Genomic DNA, 17,384 nt, shown 5'->3' with positions numbered 1-17,384 from the left:
GGATCATATTTTCATTCTTGTCACTAGGTAATATTCCCTTCTGGTTTTTTGTGTTCATGTCGTGTCCACTTTATTCACCACACTTTTGTGTATTTGCATACTTGCGTTTTAAACCGATCTTTGCTTTCTTTGTAATCCTTCTTTGTCCACCCCCCATCTAATATTTTGATTTTTTTTCTCTAAAATTATTTCTCTTTGTGTTACTCTCAAAAACCTCTCACTCTATGATGCATGTAATGTCTCTTTACTACTATGCTGATGCATATTCCCCTTTCTTTTCATACTTGTAAACCTTTCCATGAGTACATTGCTGTCAGTCTTGATGAGGTGCAACTAATCTTTTGAATTGGTGACTCCTGCACCAGTATTGATGCAATGTGCTAAGAATTAGAAGCTCTCCATCCAGCACTGTGTCTCCCATTGCACTTTACCTTCGTCAGCTTGCTGCCTTGAAAATAACCCAGTAATGACTTTGTCCTGAAAATCTGACCTTTGTATCTGCTATGTTGATATTGTCCACACCAGTGTCTATTACAACTGCTGGCTCACTCCCTTTCCCCTGAAGAATATCATGGTACTAAGGAGGCAATGCACCAAGCATTCATAATGATAGTTAGAGAATGGAGGATTGTCTCACTCTGCAACTGTCCTTTAATAACCTTATTTCTTCTGTTTGCTTTTTTTTAATATGAAGGCCTGTGCCCACCTGTACCGCTATGTGGATTGTGCTGCTTCAAGTAGTCATCAAACTGTGTGGCCCATGTGATTTTTGTAAATAACCTATGGTTTGTATTAGGGGTGAAGTGTCCATTTAAGAGTTTGATTTCGCCGAAAGATTTATTATAACACAAAATCAACTTGTTTCCAGTAACTGATCATGTGATCAGGCTGCCTTTTGGAGGAGCAATGTAACCAAAGTCAACCAGAAGCTAATTATAGGGTGATTTACTAGGATGTTGCCTGGTATGGAGGGAAGGTCTTACGAGGAAAGGCTGAGGGACTTGGGGCTGTTTTCGTTAGCGAGAAGAAAGTTGAGAGGTGGCTTAATTGAAACATATAAAATAATCAGAGGGTTAGATAGGGTGGATAGGGAGAGCCTTTTTCCTAGGATGGTGACGGCAAGCATGAGGGGGCATAGCTTTAAATTGAGGGGTGAAAGATATAGGACAGATGTCAGAGGTAGTTTCTTTATTCAGAGTAGTAAGGGAATGGAACGCTTTGCCTGCAACGGTAGTAGATTCGCCAACTTTAGGTACATTTAAGTCGTCATTGGATAAGCATATGTATGTACATGGAATAGTGTAGGTTAGATGGGCTTCATATCGGTATGACAGGTTGGCACAACATCAAGGGCCGAAGGGCCTGTACTGTGCTGTAATGTTCTATGTTCTATGTTCTATTTGATGTAGGCCCCTGGGTGGTGACTTGCTGGTAAAGCAGTTTGGGCACAGTTCAGCCCGAGTCGGCAAACAAGAACATTGTTTTCAAGCAGGATTCAATGGAAATTCTGTGCATTGGCTGAAAGGCTTTTAAATCCTTAAAAACGGAATAACTTCACTAACGATGAGTTAAATGTCTGAGTAGCTAAACTGAGAAGAGAGAAAGTTCCAGATACCAAGACCTCAGTGTTAATAAGAACAGTTTTTGTCTCAACTGAGATCATCATAACTGCCTGTAGTTTTCAAAGCTCAGTACTGATTTGAAAAAGGCACCCACAATGAAGGCTGTGCACCTATCACCTCTCCCTGTCCTTCCGGCTGGACTACCCACCTAGTATTCTGAATTCTGATTGCACCTGGGGTGATCATTTCCTGGGGTGCCTGGTTCACGATACTCTCATCCTCCTAACCATAAGCAACCATTAATGTCTTGATAATCCAAGTGAACTTAGTTAAATAATTGGGAGTAAATGAAACTAGACTGGAACTATTCAGTAATTACCTGTTAAGGTTTAGCTTCCAACTTCATTGGAAAAATCCCATTGTAAATTGAGTTGACGGGTGAAAGTGTGATATAATTGATGGGGAAGTTTAAAAGCAATTGGTTCATTTGTTTAAGGACATTTTGGATAATTAGTGTCAAGAGTAAAGGGTAGTTTTGGTCTAATTACTGGTGAATAGAATAAGGCTGTCAGTTTATGGCAGTTTGCTTTTGCACTCGTGAATATCAAGTTTCGTTTCAGCTTTAAAATCAAAAACATGTCTTTTCTTTAGTGAATGGAATTACAATACAGTTTTATTTTAAAATTATCTTAGTGGACTTTCAGATAGTGTAGTTTTTAAAGATTTTTATACTGAAAGCTGTGCTACATGAAGTTAAAAGATTTAATGGTAAGGATATTTGATAATTGCACCTTGCTTTTTTTTGTAACTGGAGTTGAAACAGGTCAAATCCATAGACATAACCCTTTCATTATTTTTCAGGGAAATTGCAGTTTTGTAGCTGAACGTAACTTCAGAGGTTTGGTGGCAATGGCAATTTTGCTGTTGAATTTATAAAACATTAAAGAACACAGATTGCTAATCTATGCATTTCCTGGAATGATTATCATCAACATCAACCAAATACCTTCTATCAGTGTTAATGTTTGGATTCATCCTTGTGTTCAACGTTGACTTCGACCCATTTTCTCTTATACTACCGTTCACCAATTGCAAATTTTATGATTTAATAGATTTCCTAAAATAGCCAACAGTTTAAGCAAAAGCAAGTCTCTTTGAAAGAGGTTGATTCGAAATCTGTTTGCTATAATCAGCAGTTCTCTTAAAAGTATTTTTCCCCCTAATTTTATGAAAAAAAGGGTGAACTGATATGAAGTATCAAATGAATAATCAAATCCTCATATATGGTAATCAGTAATCATTCATTCTGTTGTCATGTTGCCTTAGGGGCAGTGATGGAAATTTGATGAACATCTCTCTGCCTCTGATGTAATGGAAAATTAACTTAATCTGGAATCCAAATAGCATTAAAATATCATTTGATGGAAGTATAAGAAGTCCAGCACACATGGAGCCTACTTTGTTATTTTGCTCACTGTTTTAAACATTCTTACTTTTTGAAATTTAGCATTGAATCTGCTTCCATCACTCTTTCAGACAGAACATAATGTGGGTGATTAACTTTGTTACTAAGAATAAAAATAAACAGATGTTTTTAAAAGTACAGGAAACATTCAAATGTTGATACTGAAACTTGATATTAAAGACTTATGCATACTCATAGAAGGAAATGAAGTTAACATCCGGGCACAGTAAATAATTAAAGTAAATGACATGTTGGGCTTTGCTGCAGAGGGGACTGGAGTACAAGAACAATGAATTCCTGCTGTAGTTGTACAAGGCTTTGACGGTACCACAAATATATAATTGTTGATAGCTTTGGTCATCAAATTTAAAGAAGAATATACTCTCACTGGCAGCACTAGAACGGGTTGGGGGGTTGTCCTTCAATGAGTAGCTGAGTAAACTGAGCCTATATTTTGTGGTGTTTGGAAGAATGAGAAATAATTGCATTGATATATCTAAAATTCTGAAGGGTCTTGAAAGGGCAGATACAAAGAGGTTTTACCTGGTTGAAAAGTGTAGAAGATGAGGGCATAGTCTCAGGTAAGTGATTGATGATTTAGGATGAAGGTGAGTCTTATCTTAAGAGCTGTGAATCTTTGAAACCCTCTACCTCGAGGTTTGTGAATATTTCAGCGTCAAATCTGTTCAAGGGTAAGACTTGGCAATAGGACTGCTGGAGGAGATCTCGCTACTAGACTCTGCCAGCCTCGTGTGAAATTGCCACCTGAATCATTGTGATATTCACGGTCCAGAGAAATGTCCAGCAGTGCAGTTGGAAGGGTAATGACCTACCTGCACTCTGCAAGAGTAAGGCCCACCTCTTTGTTTCGCTGTTCGCTAACTCTGCCGTTGTATCTACCTCCCACCAAGGCCTATGATCTGCCACTTGGGTCATTACTGCATGCAAGATCTTCCCTCACTTGCTTTCAACCACTCCACCCTGGGGCTATTAAACTCTCATGCCCTCTCATTAACCCAGGACATCTCACAAACTTTTGTCTACCTGCACCAACACTAACAGCTACTCCAGCCAATATCACCTCATGTAATCCTTACCTTGCCTTATTCAAGGAGAAAACATCCCACAATAGGGCAAAGAGTACCAAGGCAAGTGGGGTGCCCGACCTTCATCTCCTCACTGCCTATGAGAAGGAAATACTTGCCTTAGTGGGAGAGGACTCTTGCTGCTCACAAAGTGATGCAAAGACATCCATGGTCCAGCAACCAAGTAAGATTAAATGGGTGCAAGGTTCTCCCATTGCTACCGTTATGATTACATTCTTAACATGGTGAAAACTTGCAATCAGTGCCTTCTTGTCTGCTGCAGACACGATTAGTACCTGCATGGTAACCACCATGAAGAAACCAGCCCTTAAGGATGTCACTTTCTGCTCCACCTCTGAGGAAGCCACAGATCCTTCAGAGGAAGCACCCATGTCTGTTCCCCGCATCCTCCTCCAGCTCAGATACTGACACCTCGGTCAGTGTTGGGCCCACTGCTGTTTGTCATTTTTATAAATGACCTGGATGAGGGCGTAGAAGGATGGGTTAGTAAATTTGCAGACGACACTAAGGTCGGTGGAGTTGTGGATAGTGACGAAGGATGCTGTAGGTTGCAGAGAGACATAGATAAGCTGCAGAGCTGGGCTGAGAGGTGGCAAATGGAGTTTAATGCAGACAAGTGTGAGGTGATGCACTTTGGTAGGAGTAACCGGAAGGCAAAGTACAGGGCTAATGGTAAGATTCTTAGTAGTGTAGATGAGCAGAGAGATCTCGGTGTCCACGTACACCGATCCTTGAAAGTTGCCACCCAGGTTGACAGGGCTGTTAAGAAGGCATACAGTGTTTTAGCTTTTATTAATAGAGGGATCAAGTTCTGGAACCAAGAGGTTATGCTGCAGCTGTACAACACTCTGGTGCGGCCGCACTTGGAGTATTGCGTACAGTTCTGGTCACCGCATTATAAGAAGGATGTGGAAGCTTTGGAAAGGGTACAGAGGAGATTTACTAGGATGTTGCCTGGTATGGAGGGAAGGTCTTACGAGGAAAGGCTGAGGGACTTGAGGCTGTTTTCGTTAGAGAGAAGAAGGTTGAGAGGTGACTTAATTGAGACATATAAAATAATCAGAGGGTTAGATCGGGTGGATAGGGAGAGCCTTTTTCCTACGATGGTGACAGCGAGCACGAGGGCGTATAGCTATAAATTGAGGGGTGAAAGATATAAGACAGATGTCAGAGGTAGTTTCTTTACTCAGAGAGTAGTATGGGAATGGAACACTTTGCCTGCAACGGTAGTAGATTCGCCAACTTTAGGTACATTTAAGTCATCATTGGATAAGCATAAGGACGTACATGGAATAGTGTAGGTTGGATGGGCTTGAGATCGGTATGACAGGTCGGCACAACATTGAGGGCCGAAGGGCCTGTAATGTGCTGTAATGTTCTATGTTCTATATACAGAACTTTGGTGTCTCCAGCAATTAAAGGGTACATAGAGTGAACAAGAAAGTGGAGTTAGGGCAGAAAACAGACATGATTGAATTGAGTAGCAGAACAGGCAAGCCTAGAACTGTGATCCTTTTCGTTTCCATTTCCATTTCTCTTGCTTTTATGTTTCAGATGATTGGATTACCTGTTTATAACAGTATAATAAAAACACAGTACTATATCATCAGTGATAATGGGAACTGCAGATGCTGGAGAATCCAAGATAATAAAGTGTGAAGCTGGATGAACACAGCAGGCCAAGCAGCATCTCAGGAGCACTATATCATCATCTGCTTTACTTAGTGGGTCCTATTTTAAAATGGCATATGTTAGAAAAATAAATCTTTGGCTACAAATGATAAATTTAGATTCAGGATGGAATGACAGCATCATCCATAGCTCCTTAACTAGGGCAGCTATTGGAATTTTAGTGCCATTTGCAACTACAATACAAAATATTCTTGATTGGAGGACTGTCTTACAAAGTTCACAGGGAGTTGTTGGGGCCCTTGACAAGTCGAATAAAATATTTTATAGCTGTCTTAAATGAAGTAATTCATAGTTCCATGGTGCCACTTAAAATTTTTCTGGAGTAACTTTCCCACATACTTGTTTATAAGCATTCTCTTCCAGCTTTTCTCATCAGAATCTTGATTTGAAACTCTTTACATATTTATGCAATGGTTTATTTCATTAGTTACAGTTTCTGTCATCACAGTTTTTTCAAACTCTTACAGAATACTTCTGTGCAAATCATGACAGTCAACCAATAAATGATTTGTTATATATTGAATTTTCTTTTACATATTCCTCCAAAACTGAATTCTGCAAAATTCTGACAAAGCCAATTTCAATTATCTTTTGCAGCCCTTTTCTCAGGAAGATCTTATTTTCGTTAATTGTAATCGTATGTTCTTTACAGCAACCCATTTCTTGGGCCTGATGATTATCAGACTAATGTGCATTCAGTATGTTTATTACCCATTTCTCTTGATGACTGATCATGAAGTCTGTGCAACCTGATGTTTGATGGAGACACATTGTAGATCAAGAAACACATGCTCATCATGGGTTCTAACAAGATACAGAATGTTATGTGTAAAACCTTTATTTTTAAAATGGTAATAATTTTGTAATCATTTGTTGTTCTAAAGCTGATTGCGTAACATGTTCACAACACTTTGACAACACTGCGCCTGAAATGATGTGGGAGACGTTTGAGAATGGCTCTGGCTCTTTCCCTTTTGCTTTCATGTAGTTGAAGTCAATAGAAATAAGAATCGACAGAGATATAATGTGGGCTGCTGGTTCAATCAATTATCCTTGAAATTTCTAACAGCTCTTAAAGAGAAGAGTGTTTGTATGTAGCTAGCTCAGATTTCTATCAGGACAACAATGTTGTGATTTTGAACTTAATCAGAGCAGATTGGCTCCACTAGTTTCTCAAGTTGTAATTACTCCAATTTTTACTTTTTCTACAAGATAGTACCGTGATATATAGTGGCATTGGCTTTATGCACATATAGGCAGCAAATCAAAATTATTTTATTAAATGACAGCTTAACATTGATGGTATATTTTTGTAGTGTTGTATTCATTTAGTTCACTTTTTAAGTTATGAAATTTTCTGGATTTACTCAGCATGTCACGAAGTACTGTTCGTAAAATTGTTCATAAAATATGCTTTGACAGAGAGCTTGCAGACAAGAAAAGACAGACAGACAGATCAAAAGGTCCCAGAGTGTTTGCCTGAGGAAGAGGAAGCTGATATATTTTGATGTATAATAAACAGGCTATTGTTATGATGTATGATCACTGCTATGTTTAAAAAGAATGCTGATCATGTTCTTAATTAGCTTTTTGAGGCATTCTGTTTTGCTTTTGGTCCGCATTTGCACTGGGATAATTTGAAGTTGTCATTCAATATGCTGATCATGTCTTTCTAAATACAAACAGCATATTTAAATTTGCACAGAACTCAACAGCTTTTACTAACAAGGTCAGAAAGCATAAGCAGAATCCAAATCTATAAAGATAAATATTTCCTGTGTTTATTATTATTATTATTATTATTATTATTATTATTTTATTTTATTATTATTATTCTTCTTCTAATAGAAAAAGTAAAATGCTAAAAAATGTTGTAGGGAATCACAAATCAATTTTTGGAAAATAGTAAACTCTTTATTTCTGAAAAGCAAAGAAGGCCGCAGAGATTAAATTACTTTGTTTGAGTTACATTCCAGTAGTCATTTTTCTTTTCCATTTGATAGTGCATCATTATGGTTTAGTTTAGGGATGTATAGCTATCCCTCAGTAGTGCTTCAAAGCAACTAGTTGGAGTCAGAATTTTAATCAGAGTGAGGGCTTGGTTGCATTGATTCATTTTGTTACACCTTTCAAAGGACAAGACTGGGGTTGAAATATTTAATGAGGAAATTCCAAAAATAAGACCTAATCAATTGATGCCAATTCCAATCCTGGGATGAAGAGAAGAGAAAATACACAAAAGAATAGAGTATTTTGGTGAGAAATGTAGGATATAGGCATAGAACACTCAAATATATGATACAGTGCAACTGGGGAGGGATTTTAAAGAAGAGACTTTTAAATTTGAGGCAGTGGATAGTAGGAAGTCAACATATTTATGTATCAGTAAGTACAGATGATGGGCAAACAATAAAGGCTGGGACAGGATAAATACAAAAGAGTTTTAGATGGTTTGATGTTTACAGAGAGTAGAGTTTTGAAATAGTTAACTTCAAAAGTGATGTAAGTAAGTATGAGGTCTTTAGCAGTGAAGAGGCTAACATTGGCATAAAGTAGCAGTATTCCAGATGGGGGAGTCAGCACCTCTTTGCAGTGGAAACAACGTTGGATCTGAAACTTGCTCAGAGTTGAACATGAAGTCTAGTTTGTGAATTATTTGATGAAACCTGAACTAGGCACCCCATCTGAGGTAATTAGCATGGGTGTTGAGGTAACAGAGTTTGTCAAAGAGACTGCAAATAATGGCAAGATGTCAGCCTGAATTTTCTGTTGGATTTACCAGTGATTTTTTTTTACATTGCTGGTTTTTAGTTTTGGTTTGTCCTGCAATTGCTTCTGTCATAAGGGCAATGGACAGGTTGTCGAAAATGTATCTCCAGGGATGAATGTTGTTGCTTTCCTGCTGCCAAGTTGACGGATATCACAGAGAGGTTGCAAGAAATCTTCCTGGGGCAGGATGAACATCCAGAGGCCATGGTCTCTGTTACTACTGATCATTTAGGTAGGTATGAAGCTGGTGTCCTGAAAGCAGATTTCAGGGAAGTAGGAAGAAGATTGAAAATCAGGACCTTAGATTGTCAGGATTACTCCCTGCCCCACATATTAGCAAGCAGAGGAACAGGAGCAGTGAGCAATTGAACAAGTGGCTGAAAATCTGATGTAGGTGGTGAAGCAAGGCATTGGAATTCTGAGGCATTGGAACAAGTGCTGGGGCAGAAGGATCCTTTACAAGATGGATGGCTTGTAATTTGGAAAGAGCAGGACTACCATTCTCACAAGAAGATTTGCTATTGCTGTTGGGGAGGGTGTAAACGAGATTGGCAGGGAGATGGAAATGTAACACGGAGCTCACATTCAAGGGAAACAAAATTGGTGAAAGGCAATAGAAAATAGAAAGGAAAAATAAAGACAAATGAAGCATAGTAAGTGAAAAATAAGACAAAAATGGAGAATTATATTAAAAAGTCTGAATTAAAGGCAGACTATTTGAGTGTGTGTAGTATTTGCAGAAAGGTTGGTGATTTAAATTAACAAATTGAGGTAAATGGTAATGATTTAATTGTTGTTTCAAAAATTGTGGCTCTGAGATTGTGATGAAGAGTCACTGTAATTGTGAATTGAATATCCAAGGATAGTCATCTTTCAGGAAGGATGACAAAAAGGAGAAGGAGGATGGGATACCAATCATAATAAGAGATTACTTTAGTACATTAATAAGAGAGATTATTTGAGTGAAGATTCAATGTGTAGAATCAGTTTGGGTGGAACTAAGAAATAGCAAGAGGAAGAAAACATTGGTGGGAGATGTTTACACAATACAAACAGTAACATTAATGTTTGAGAATAGAAATACATGTAACATGAGTAATATAGTAAATAGGGGCAATTTCAATTTGAATATAAGTTGGGTTAATTGAGTAAGTGCTGATGCTGTGGAGGATGAATTCCTGGAGTGTAAGAGAGATGAGTTTTCGAGACAGTATGTTGAAGAACCAAATAAGAATCAAGCTGTTTAGAATTTGGAGTTGTGTTATGTGACATTGCTAATTAATACATTTGCGTGAAGAGGCCTTTGAGACATAGTGTCCATAAAATGATCGAATTTTACACGTAATTTGAATGTGACATAATTTGTCCAGAGAAATCTTGTCGCTGAGATGATTGACCTTGAACAGCCACAGCCATCTTCTTTTGTACTAGATATGGCTCAAATTAGCAGAGAGATTTCCTCCTGATTCCAACTGTCTCCAGGATTCTTTTCAAGGGTTCCTTCATTGCCACTCTCATTCGATTGCTATCTTGATGTCATCAGCTTTCCAATCCACCTCACCTTTGGAGTTCAACTCTTTCTCCATTTTTGGACAAAAGACGAAATGAAGTCAGGAGCCAAACAGCTACTACCGGAACCCAAGTTGAGTGCCAGTGAGCAGATTTTTTTGTACGCAAGTGTTCTTATTAACATTGTCAAGGATGCTTTACTGATGATGGAGAGTAATTAGTTGAGTTGCACTTGCCGTGCCTTTTGTGGGCAGGAGATACCTGGGAAATTTCTACATAATAGAGTAGATACCAGTATTGTGCTGATTCTGGACCAGCTTGGCTAGGGGTATGGCTCATTCTGGATAACAAATCTTTGTTATTACTTATTGTTATTATCTCCAGTTCCCCTGATTCTTTCTTACAATTATAGACCAGAATCTTTCACAATACTTCAAGTATGGTCTATTCAAGTTTTTGGATAGGTTTAACATAATCTCCCTGCTTTCAATACAATCCCTCTAGAAATGAGTCAGTGTTTTATTGCCTAATAAACGTGCATCATTAGTTCTAATAATCTGCATACTTATATTCCCAAATCCCTCCTGTGTCTCTGTTCCATTTAGTCACTTATTTTCCCAGGAGTATGTTGTCTCCTTAAATTTCTGACCAAAACATCTGACCTCACCTACATTGAAGTTATTTTGTCAATTACATGCACATTGTACCTATGACCCACAGCCCCTCCTCAGCCTCTGTTTCCCGCTGCTGGGCCTGATTTCTTCCCCACTTAACACCATCCCCACCCCTGGCTCTGGGCCAGAAAATCCAGCCCCTAGTATTTACTATATTATGCCTTTTTCCCATTTTAGTTATTTCTTTAAAGCATTCAATAGGCTGTTCAGACATCACTTTCCCTTTTAGAATATATTTTGATCACCCTTTAGTACAGCTTCTGTTTCTGGATGTCTTTGCATCACATCTTTGATTAAGGATTCCATTGTCCTTTCCATCACCAATGTTAAACTAATTCATCCTTAATTCCCTAGCTTTGTTCTATTTTGCTTTTCATATATAGAAATCAAATTAGCTATCTGCCAGTCCTCTGGCACTATTCGCTTTTCTAATGAATTTGTCTGTATCTAATAATGTCTGTGCTATCTCTTTCATAACTTTGTTTAAAAAGAATGGTTGTAATCCATCTAGACCAGCAGTCTTAATCTAATTTTGAATAGTTTCTCAATTATATCTAAAGTTTTTTTCAAATACAGTATCATTTTTATATTCCTTGCTGATGTCCTTTTCTGTCATGCTTATCAAGTTGAATTGTCTAATAAATACTGGGAAAAAGTAATTATTTAATATTTGTGATATTTTATTGTCATATGAGCTTTGAATGTACATAATGTCTATGCCTGCCTTTGTGGCCCTGCGTCTTTCTTATTTACTTTAGTATTCCTTGTAAAGTTAGTTTTGTGATTCATTTTGCGTTTGTAATTTTTCCCTAATGATAATTGTCCTCCTCTCCTTTGATATCTGGTACTTTGAGTATGTCTTTTCCTTTACTCATCCATGGTGTGCTAATACTGGCTAGCTTTTTACTTTATTTTCATGGTTTTTGTTTGGACTCTTTGATTGCTATTTGAAATGTTCCCCACTGCAATTAAATATTTTATCTGTACTTTTTTTTTCTGGTTTAGCTATGTTTCTAGTTCCATTCTTATCCCCTTAAAACCAGCTCATTTACAACTTTTTAACTTTAATATTAGTACTGTCTCCTTTTCAAATTTATCTTAAACCTAATAATGCTGTGAGAAAAGATTTAAATAAACTAGTAAAGGAGATCTGAATGAACAGTTCAAAATTGAGTCATAACTAATTAGGAAAATAAACTGCTTTCACATTTTGGCAAGAAGGCATAGATGTAATTTTATTAAAATTTTTCAAAAATCTCAAGGAAGATGATAAAAAAAATGTAGATTTAGATTTTTTACAACCAATTTTGTGACCATATTGAAGTCTGACCAGAAACAGTGGCAGAAGCAGAATCTAAACTTGTTTTTAAAAAAACAATTGGATAAGTGCTTGAAAAAGGAAAAAAAGTAAGAATGTGAAATATGTGCAGTAGAAATAGGTTGCATAGGACGAAATATTGGAGACAATTAACTGACCTCCTGTGCTGTATAATTCAATGCAAGATACAGTGCTTGGATAATGACAAAATATGTTGTATAACTGTAAGTAAAAGCTGTAATTGCACTGCTATTCGACTGCACAATTTTGATTAATGCTTTCAGGAAACTGTCCTTGTTACGTCTTTAATTCAGTCTGAACTGACAGCTATTATAAAAACATGATTCCTGAGCCGTGACATTTTAAATGAACCTGTTCAATGTATTTTCTTTTCAATGTTTTGGGTGCCTTCAGAATCTAGTCAACAATAATCCTCAATTCTTGTTCATTGTTTTCTCAATACCTCTTTCAAGCTGTCAGTTCCTTTTGCAATGTAGCAGAATTCTTTCAAGCTTGCTGCCAGGATTTTGACAAACTGTTACAATAGCTTTTTTTTCTTCTCAAGGTCTTTTTGACCATGCCAAGAAATATGTGTCTAGTCACAGTAATAGAAACTGATGGTGGTGGAGGGTAGTCAATCTGATAGATCAGGCTTATGTTATTACAGTACTGGGAAAGCAAGCAATCATAGAGGTTATTCATATTTGTGTTTTTAAATTATAAAATTGTGGTACCAAGGAAGAGTTGTGTCAAAATAATCTACAATGCCTTATATTCCATGGGGTTTCAATTTTGCATGAACTTAATGCGTTTTCTACTGTTTTAATGTTGTTACCACCATGTTGCTTTTATATAAATTTGCTTCCTCTCTGTTCTTTAGCATGTGGTTTTCAGATTACAATTGAAGCATAATTAACTGGATCAAAATGAAGGAGCCAAATTAGAAGGTTTTATTCAGAGCTGGTTCGCTGGACTCAAAGCGTTAGTTCTGCTTTCTGTCCACAGATGCTGCTCATTTGAGTGTTAGGGATTTGATTTGGTTGTTCATCCTCTTTTGATTTCCTCTAAAGGTGACACGTTGGTTTGCTTTTACTTTGTGAGCGGAGCTGGAAACATTGAATGAAGTACAGTTAATACATGAAAAGATGTCATAATATGGAACAGAATACAAAGGCTTTTATTCTTGTTCACTTTATTTTCAAAATGTGTTCCTGAGATTGACTTGCTTGCCTGCCACAATCACACATTAAATTTTATTAGTGAGCATAAGGGCAGTATTTTGTTTTGACAAATAGCATTTGCTGTTTTAGGTGATAAGTAAAGTTCAGCCCATTTGACATAATATTTTTCTTTCTCTTTTTCAATACTTTGATTTCTCTTGCAACTTATTTCTGGTGGAACTGAAAAGTAGATGTTCGGGATAATGGATTTTCAGTTGTGTTGAGAATATATATTCTCAATTTGGGGCCAGGAGAAATTGGAAACTGGAACTATTTGGATATTCTGTATTAAAAGGGTTTTGAAGGAACGTATGATTTCTGAGCGTACTGTTCAGTAATGATGACTGAAAAATGTCTTTGTGCTAAACCTACTTTTTCTAATAAGTCAGATGATGCCTCTGAAAGCAGACAAGCAAAGTTTTTAAGAGGAGTAAAAATTGATTTATAATTATTGACACATCTAATTGGGAATAGACACACCTTTATGGGCAGCACGGTGGCTCAGTGATTAGCACTGCTGCCTCACAGCACCATGGACCCGGGTTCGATTCCACCCTCAGGCAACTGTCTATGTGGACTTGGCACATTCTTCCCGTGTCTACATGGGTGTTGTCTGGATGCTCCAGTTTCTCCTTTCAGTCCAAACATGTGTAGGTGGATTAGCCATAGGAAATATAAGGTTGCAGGGATGGGGTTGGGGCGAGGGGCAATGTCTGGGTGGGTTGCTGTTCGGAGGTTTGGTGTGGATTAAAGGGCCAAATGACCTGCTTCCTCACAGTAGGGAATCTATGTTTCTGTGATTATGTGCTGAATATTACTCAGAGTACTTAATTTACTAAAGTCGGTTGAAAGAATAACCTTCCAAGAATCTGGCAGCAAAAAGAAAGAGCTCATTCTCCCTCCTGAAAAAGATGAAACCTTATAAGAGGGCGAAAAGCACAGATCTTTCTCTATGAATGTGAGTAAATTTCAGAAATTAGGATTTTTTTATGGCATGGAGTCAGACAGCTAAACCAAATTAGCCTTTCTGCATCTGCATTCACAGTACAGTAAAATTAACACTTTCAAAGATCCTTGAAATTGACTACAAAGGTTTCTAACCAGACTTTTATATTGCCTGTCCCAAACTTTGGAAATCATCAATTCCAGACACTGGTTTGTATTTTAAACAAAAGACTTAGCAAGTTATTAATAGTTTAATAACTTCAGCAGAGTAAAATTTAAATGGCAAAGTAATCTAATATATCTGTGCTATAAACCCAAAAACCTTTGTTTTCAACTCCATTCGCAAGAAATAAGCACAGCTAAAGGATAAATAAAAGAAAATAATCAAACTGGCCAGATTACTTAAATGGTTTTCATAATGCGTTGTTTCACTGATATAAGTGATGGTTTCTTTTCTATCAGCGTTATTGTTATAATTCACTCACATAAAGACAGTAATACTTATTCTTTGAGCTTCCAATAGCGGATATTGTGTGTGTGTGTGTGTGTGTGTGTGTGTGTGTGTGTGTGTACGTACACGGGATCAGGGTATCTAGCTAATTATGAACAATATCTTAGTTGATAACCAGTTTGCCAGTTATTCTATGAAAGGGTTTGTTTATAATAAACACTTTTTAAATTTAACTTTATTGAAAGTCAGGCTGAGAGTTTCTTTTGTTCTGGATAGCAGTGGTGAAGAGAAACAAATTGACTATCTTCAAGTAATATATTTACACTTTTGGTGTAGCTGATGGGGCCTGATTACTAGTGCAGTCCTCTTCAAAGAGTGGTATCAGTTACACACAATAAAATCTATGATTAGATCTTTGTATATTGTACATTAGTAGAGCTGTTTTTCAGGGACAATATCATCTATTCAATGTTTTATAAATTTCCTTGCATCATGGAAATTGCAGCAAAGTAGATTATTTGAGTTTTGTATCTGTTATAACTAATGGCAGTTCTTCAACTGGAGCTTTCCACCCTAGATCTATTTTCTTTCTCTTCCATCATTTGTAAACCAAAGACAAACTGGCATACTTTTATTTAATAATCAATTTCTGTCATCATTTAGCTTTAAAATTATTGGTGCATTTTCTGACAATTTTCTATCAAATATAAACAATTTTACATTTGAAAAGTTTCATTTTTAAATTGATGCAGATATAAAATATGAACACGCTGAATATGAAGAAGGAAGTTTGAATGAGGTAGCCAATGGATAATGTTTATTTTATTCAGCCCCATGAAAAGTGATTTATCTGGTCATTTACACCTCTGCTGTTTTGGGGTTCTTGCTAGGCACAATTTAATGCATTGCAAAGGTCCATAATTGGCTGTACAGTGCTTTAGCACATCTTCAGAATATGAAAGATGCCTTTTGAATGCAAGATCTTTTCAAAAAAAGAGCAGAAGTATAAAATATCGGGTTTCTTTTGTAAGTTGAACTGACCATTAATTGCTCGTGAAAATAAAATGATCTTCCCCCAAATAAACACAGCTCCTTAGTTATTTACTACAAATGAACAAATACATTCACTGATCTGTCTTGGATTTAATGAAGCCATTCACAGTACAGAAGGAATTCTGTAATAGTTCTTGTTTGTTCACTCTATCCTATGATGATGACTCTCGTACTGGCAGAATTGAACTTATATTGTGAGATGTTTGTATGCAATTCGTATTATATGTCAATTATGGTTGGTTTTAGGGCATCTCTGTGAAAATACATTATCTACTGCTGCCATAAATGCTTTTTCTAAATATTCAGCACTGTTCTTGTTATAAGTACTGCAAGAATCCTTATTTCCTTGCAGTTACGCCTCTCCCACAGCATCCCAAGTAAATTCTAATTTGTGATTATATTTTATTTCCAGCAATGCTTGTCATTCATTTGCAAGAAATTTTGGACCATATTGATCATCACGGAGAATTATAATGAATCTGGAAGTTCTGTATGAGTGAGATTGGGACATAGTCATAATTTGCAGAATTCTTACCTGAAATGAAATATTTTCTTAAAATCCAGTTCTCAATTTACAAAATGTTAGACAATTTTATGTTGATTCCTTAAATGGTATATTATTCACTTTAGAAACTTTATGAGATCATGACAAAAGAAAGACTTGCCTCTTTAAAATTTCGCCCAGAGAGTAAGGTGCCTTTATAGGCACAGAATTTGAAAATGAGAATAATGTTGTAAACATTCAATTGGCACTTTCTTCTAAAAAGACCATAATTATTTTCTTAGAAATTACTGTTGAAGTAAATGTTTAAAGTCTATGAAAACAGTTTCAAATTTCTTTCATGTCCTTTAATTGATTTTGAGATATTCTGTAGATAATACAGACGAGGAACAGCTAATAATGTACATTCTACTTCCATCGTTTTGGCAATTTCAGTTTGGGGGACCTTTGTGATCATTTTAAATCTGTGGCTTTCAAATATTTTGTTCAATACTAGCACGTCCTTTCAGATCTTTTCTCATAAATTCTCAAAAGAACCATTCATCTCAATGCTGTTTTAGACCTTGTAAAGTAGATTTACTGCTATGTTTTCCTCCATAGCAACAGTAACTGTACTTCAAAGTTAATGTATATGAACTACTTTGTGATGTTTGAGATTTGTGATAAAATCCAATATAAATGCAGATCTTTCATGTTTGAAATTGCTTGCTGGGTTCGTGCATATAAAAATTTAGTACAATTTAATAATTTCTCAATTGCTTTCACTTTATCAAAGAACTAGCAAATTAACATAAACAAATTGAATAGCAGGAACGGGATTTGCCCAATGGAGAGAAAGGCACACCGGGTACAGTGCAGAACACCTCCGCTCGGCTCGCAATAAACAACCGCACCTCCCAGTCGCGAACCATTTTAACTCCCCCTCCCATTCCTTAGACGACATGCCCATCATGGGCCTCCTGCAGTGCCACAATGATGCCACCCAAAGATTGCAGGAACAGCAACTCATTCCCTGCATATGAATCCTGCAGCCCAATGGTATCAATGTGGACTTCACAAGCTTCAAAATCTCCCCCTCCCCCACTGCATCCCAAAACCAGCCCAGCTCGTCCCCGCCT

General features: G+C 36.9%; 1 protein-coding gene across 1 annotated transcript in view; it reads left to right on the top strand.

Annotated features, from left to right (window-relative positions):
• Nucleotides 1-16,264, top strand: part of LOC125464520 (rab effector Noc2-like) — a 201,205-nt gene extending 184,941 nt beyond the window's left edge. The window contains exon 10 of the mRNA XM_048556971.2: nt 16,177-16,264. Within this exon, the coding sequence (XP_048412928.1) occupies nt 16,177-16,238 (62 nt within the window). The 3' untranslated portion in view covers nt 16,239-16,264. The remainder of the gene's footprint in view (nt 1-16,176) is intronic.
• The last annotated feature ends 1,120 nt before the right edge of the window (nt 16,265-17,384 follow it).

This window comes from Stegostoma tigrinum, chromosome 27 (genome assembly GCF_030684315.1).
Source record: "Stegostoma tigrinum isolate sSteTig4 chromosome 27, sSteTig4.hap1, whole genome shotgun sequence".
Taxonomy (NCBI): domain Eukaryota; kingdom Metazoa; phylum Chordata; class Chondrichthyes; order Orectolobiformes; family Stegostomatidae; genus Stegostoma; species Stegostoma tigrinum.
This window is presented reverse-complemented; position numbering and strand designations above follow the sequence as displayed.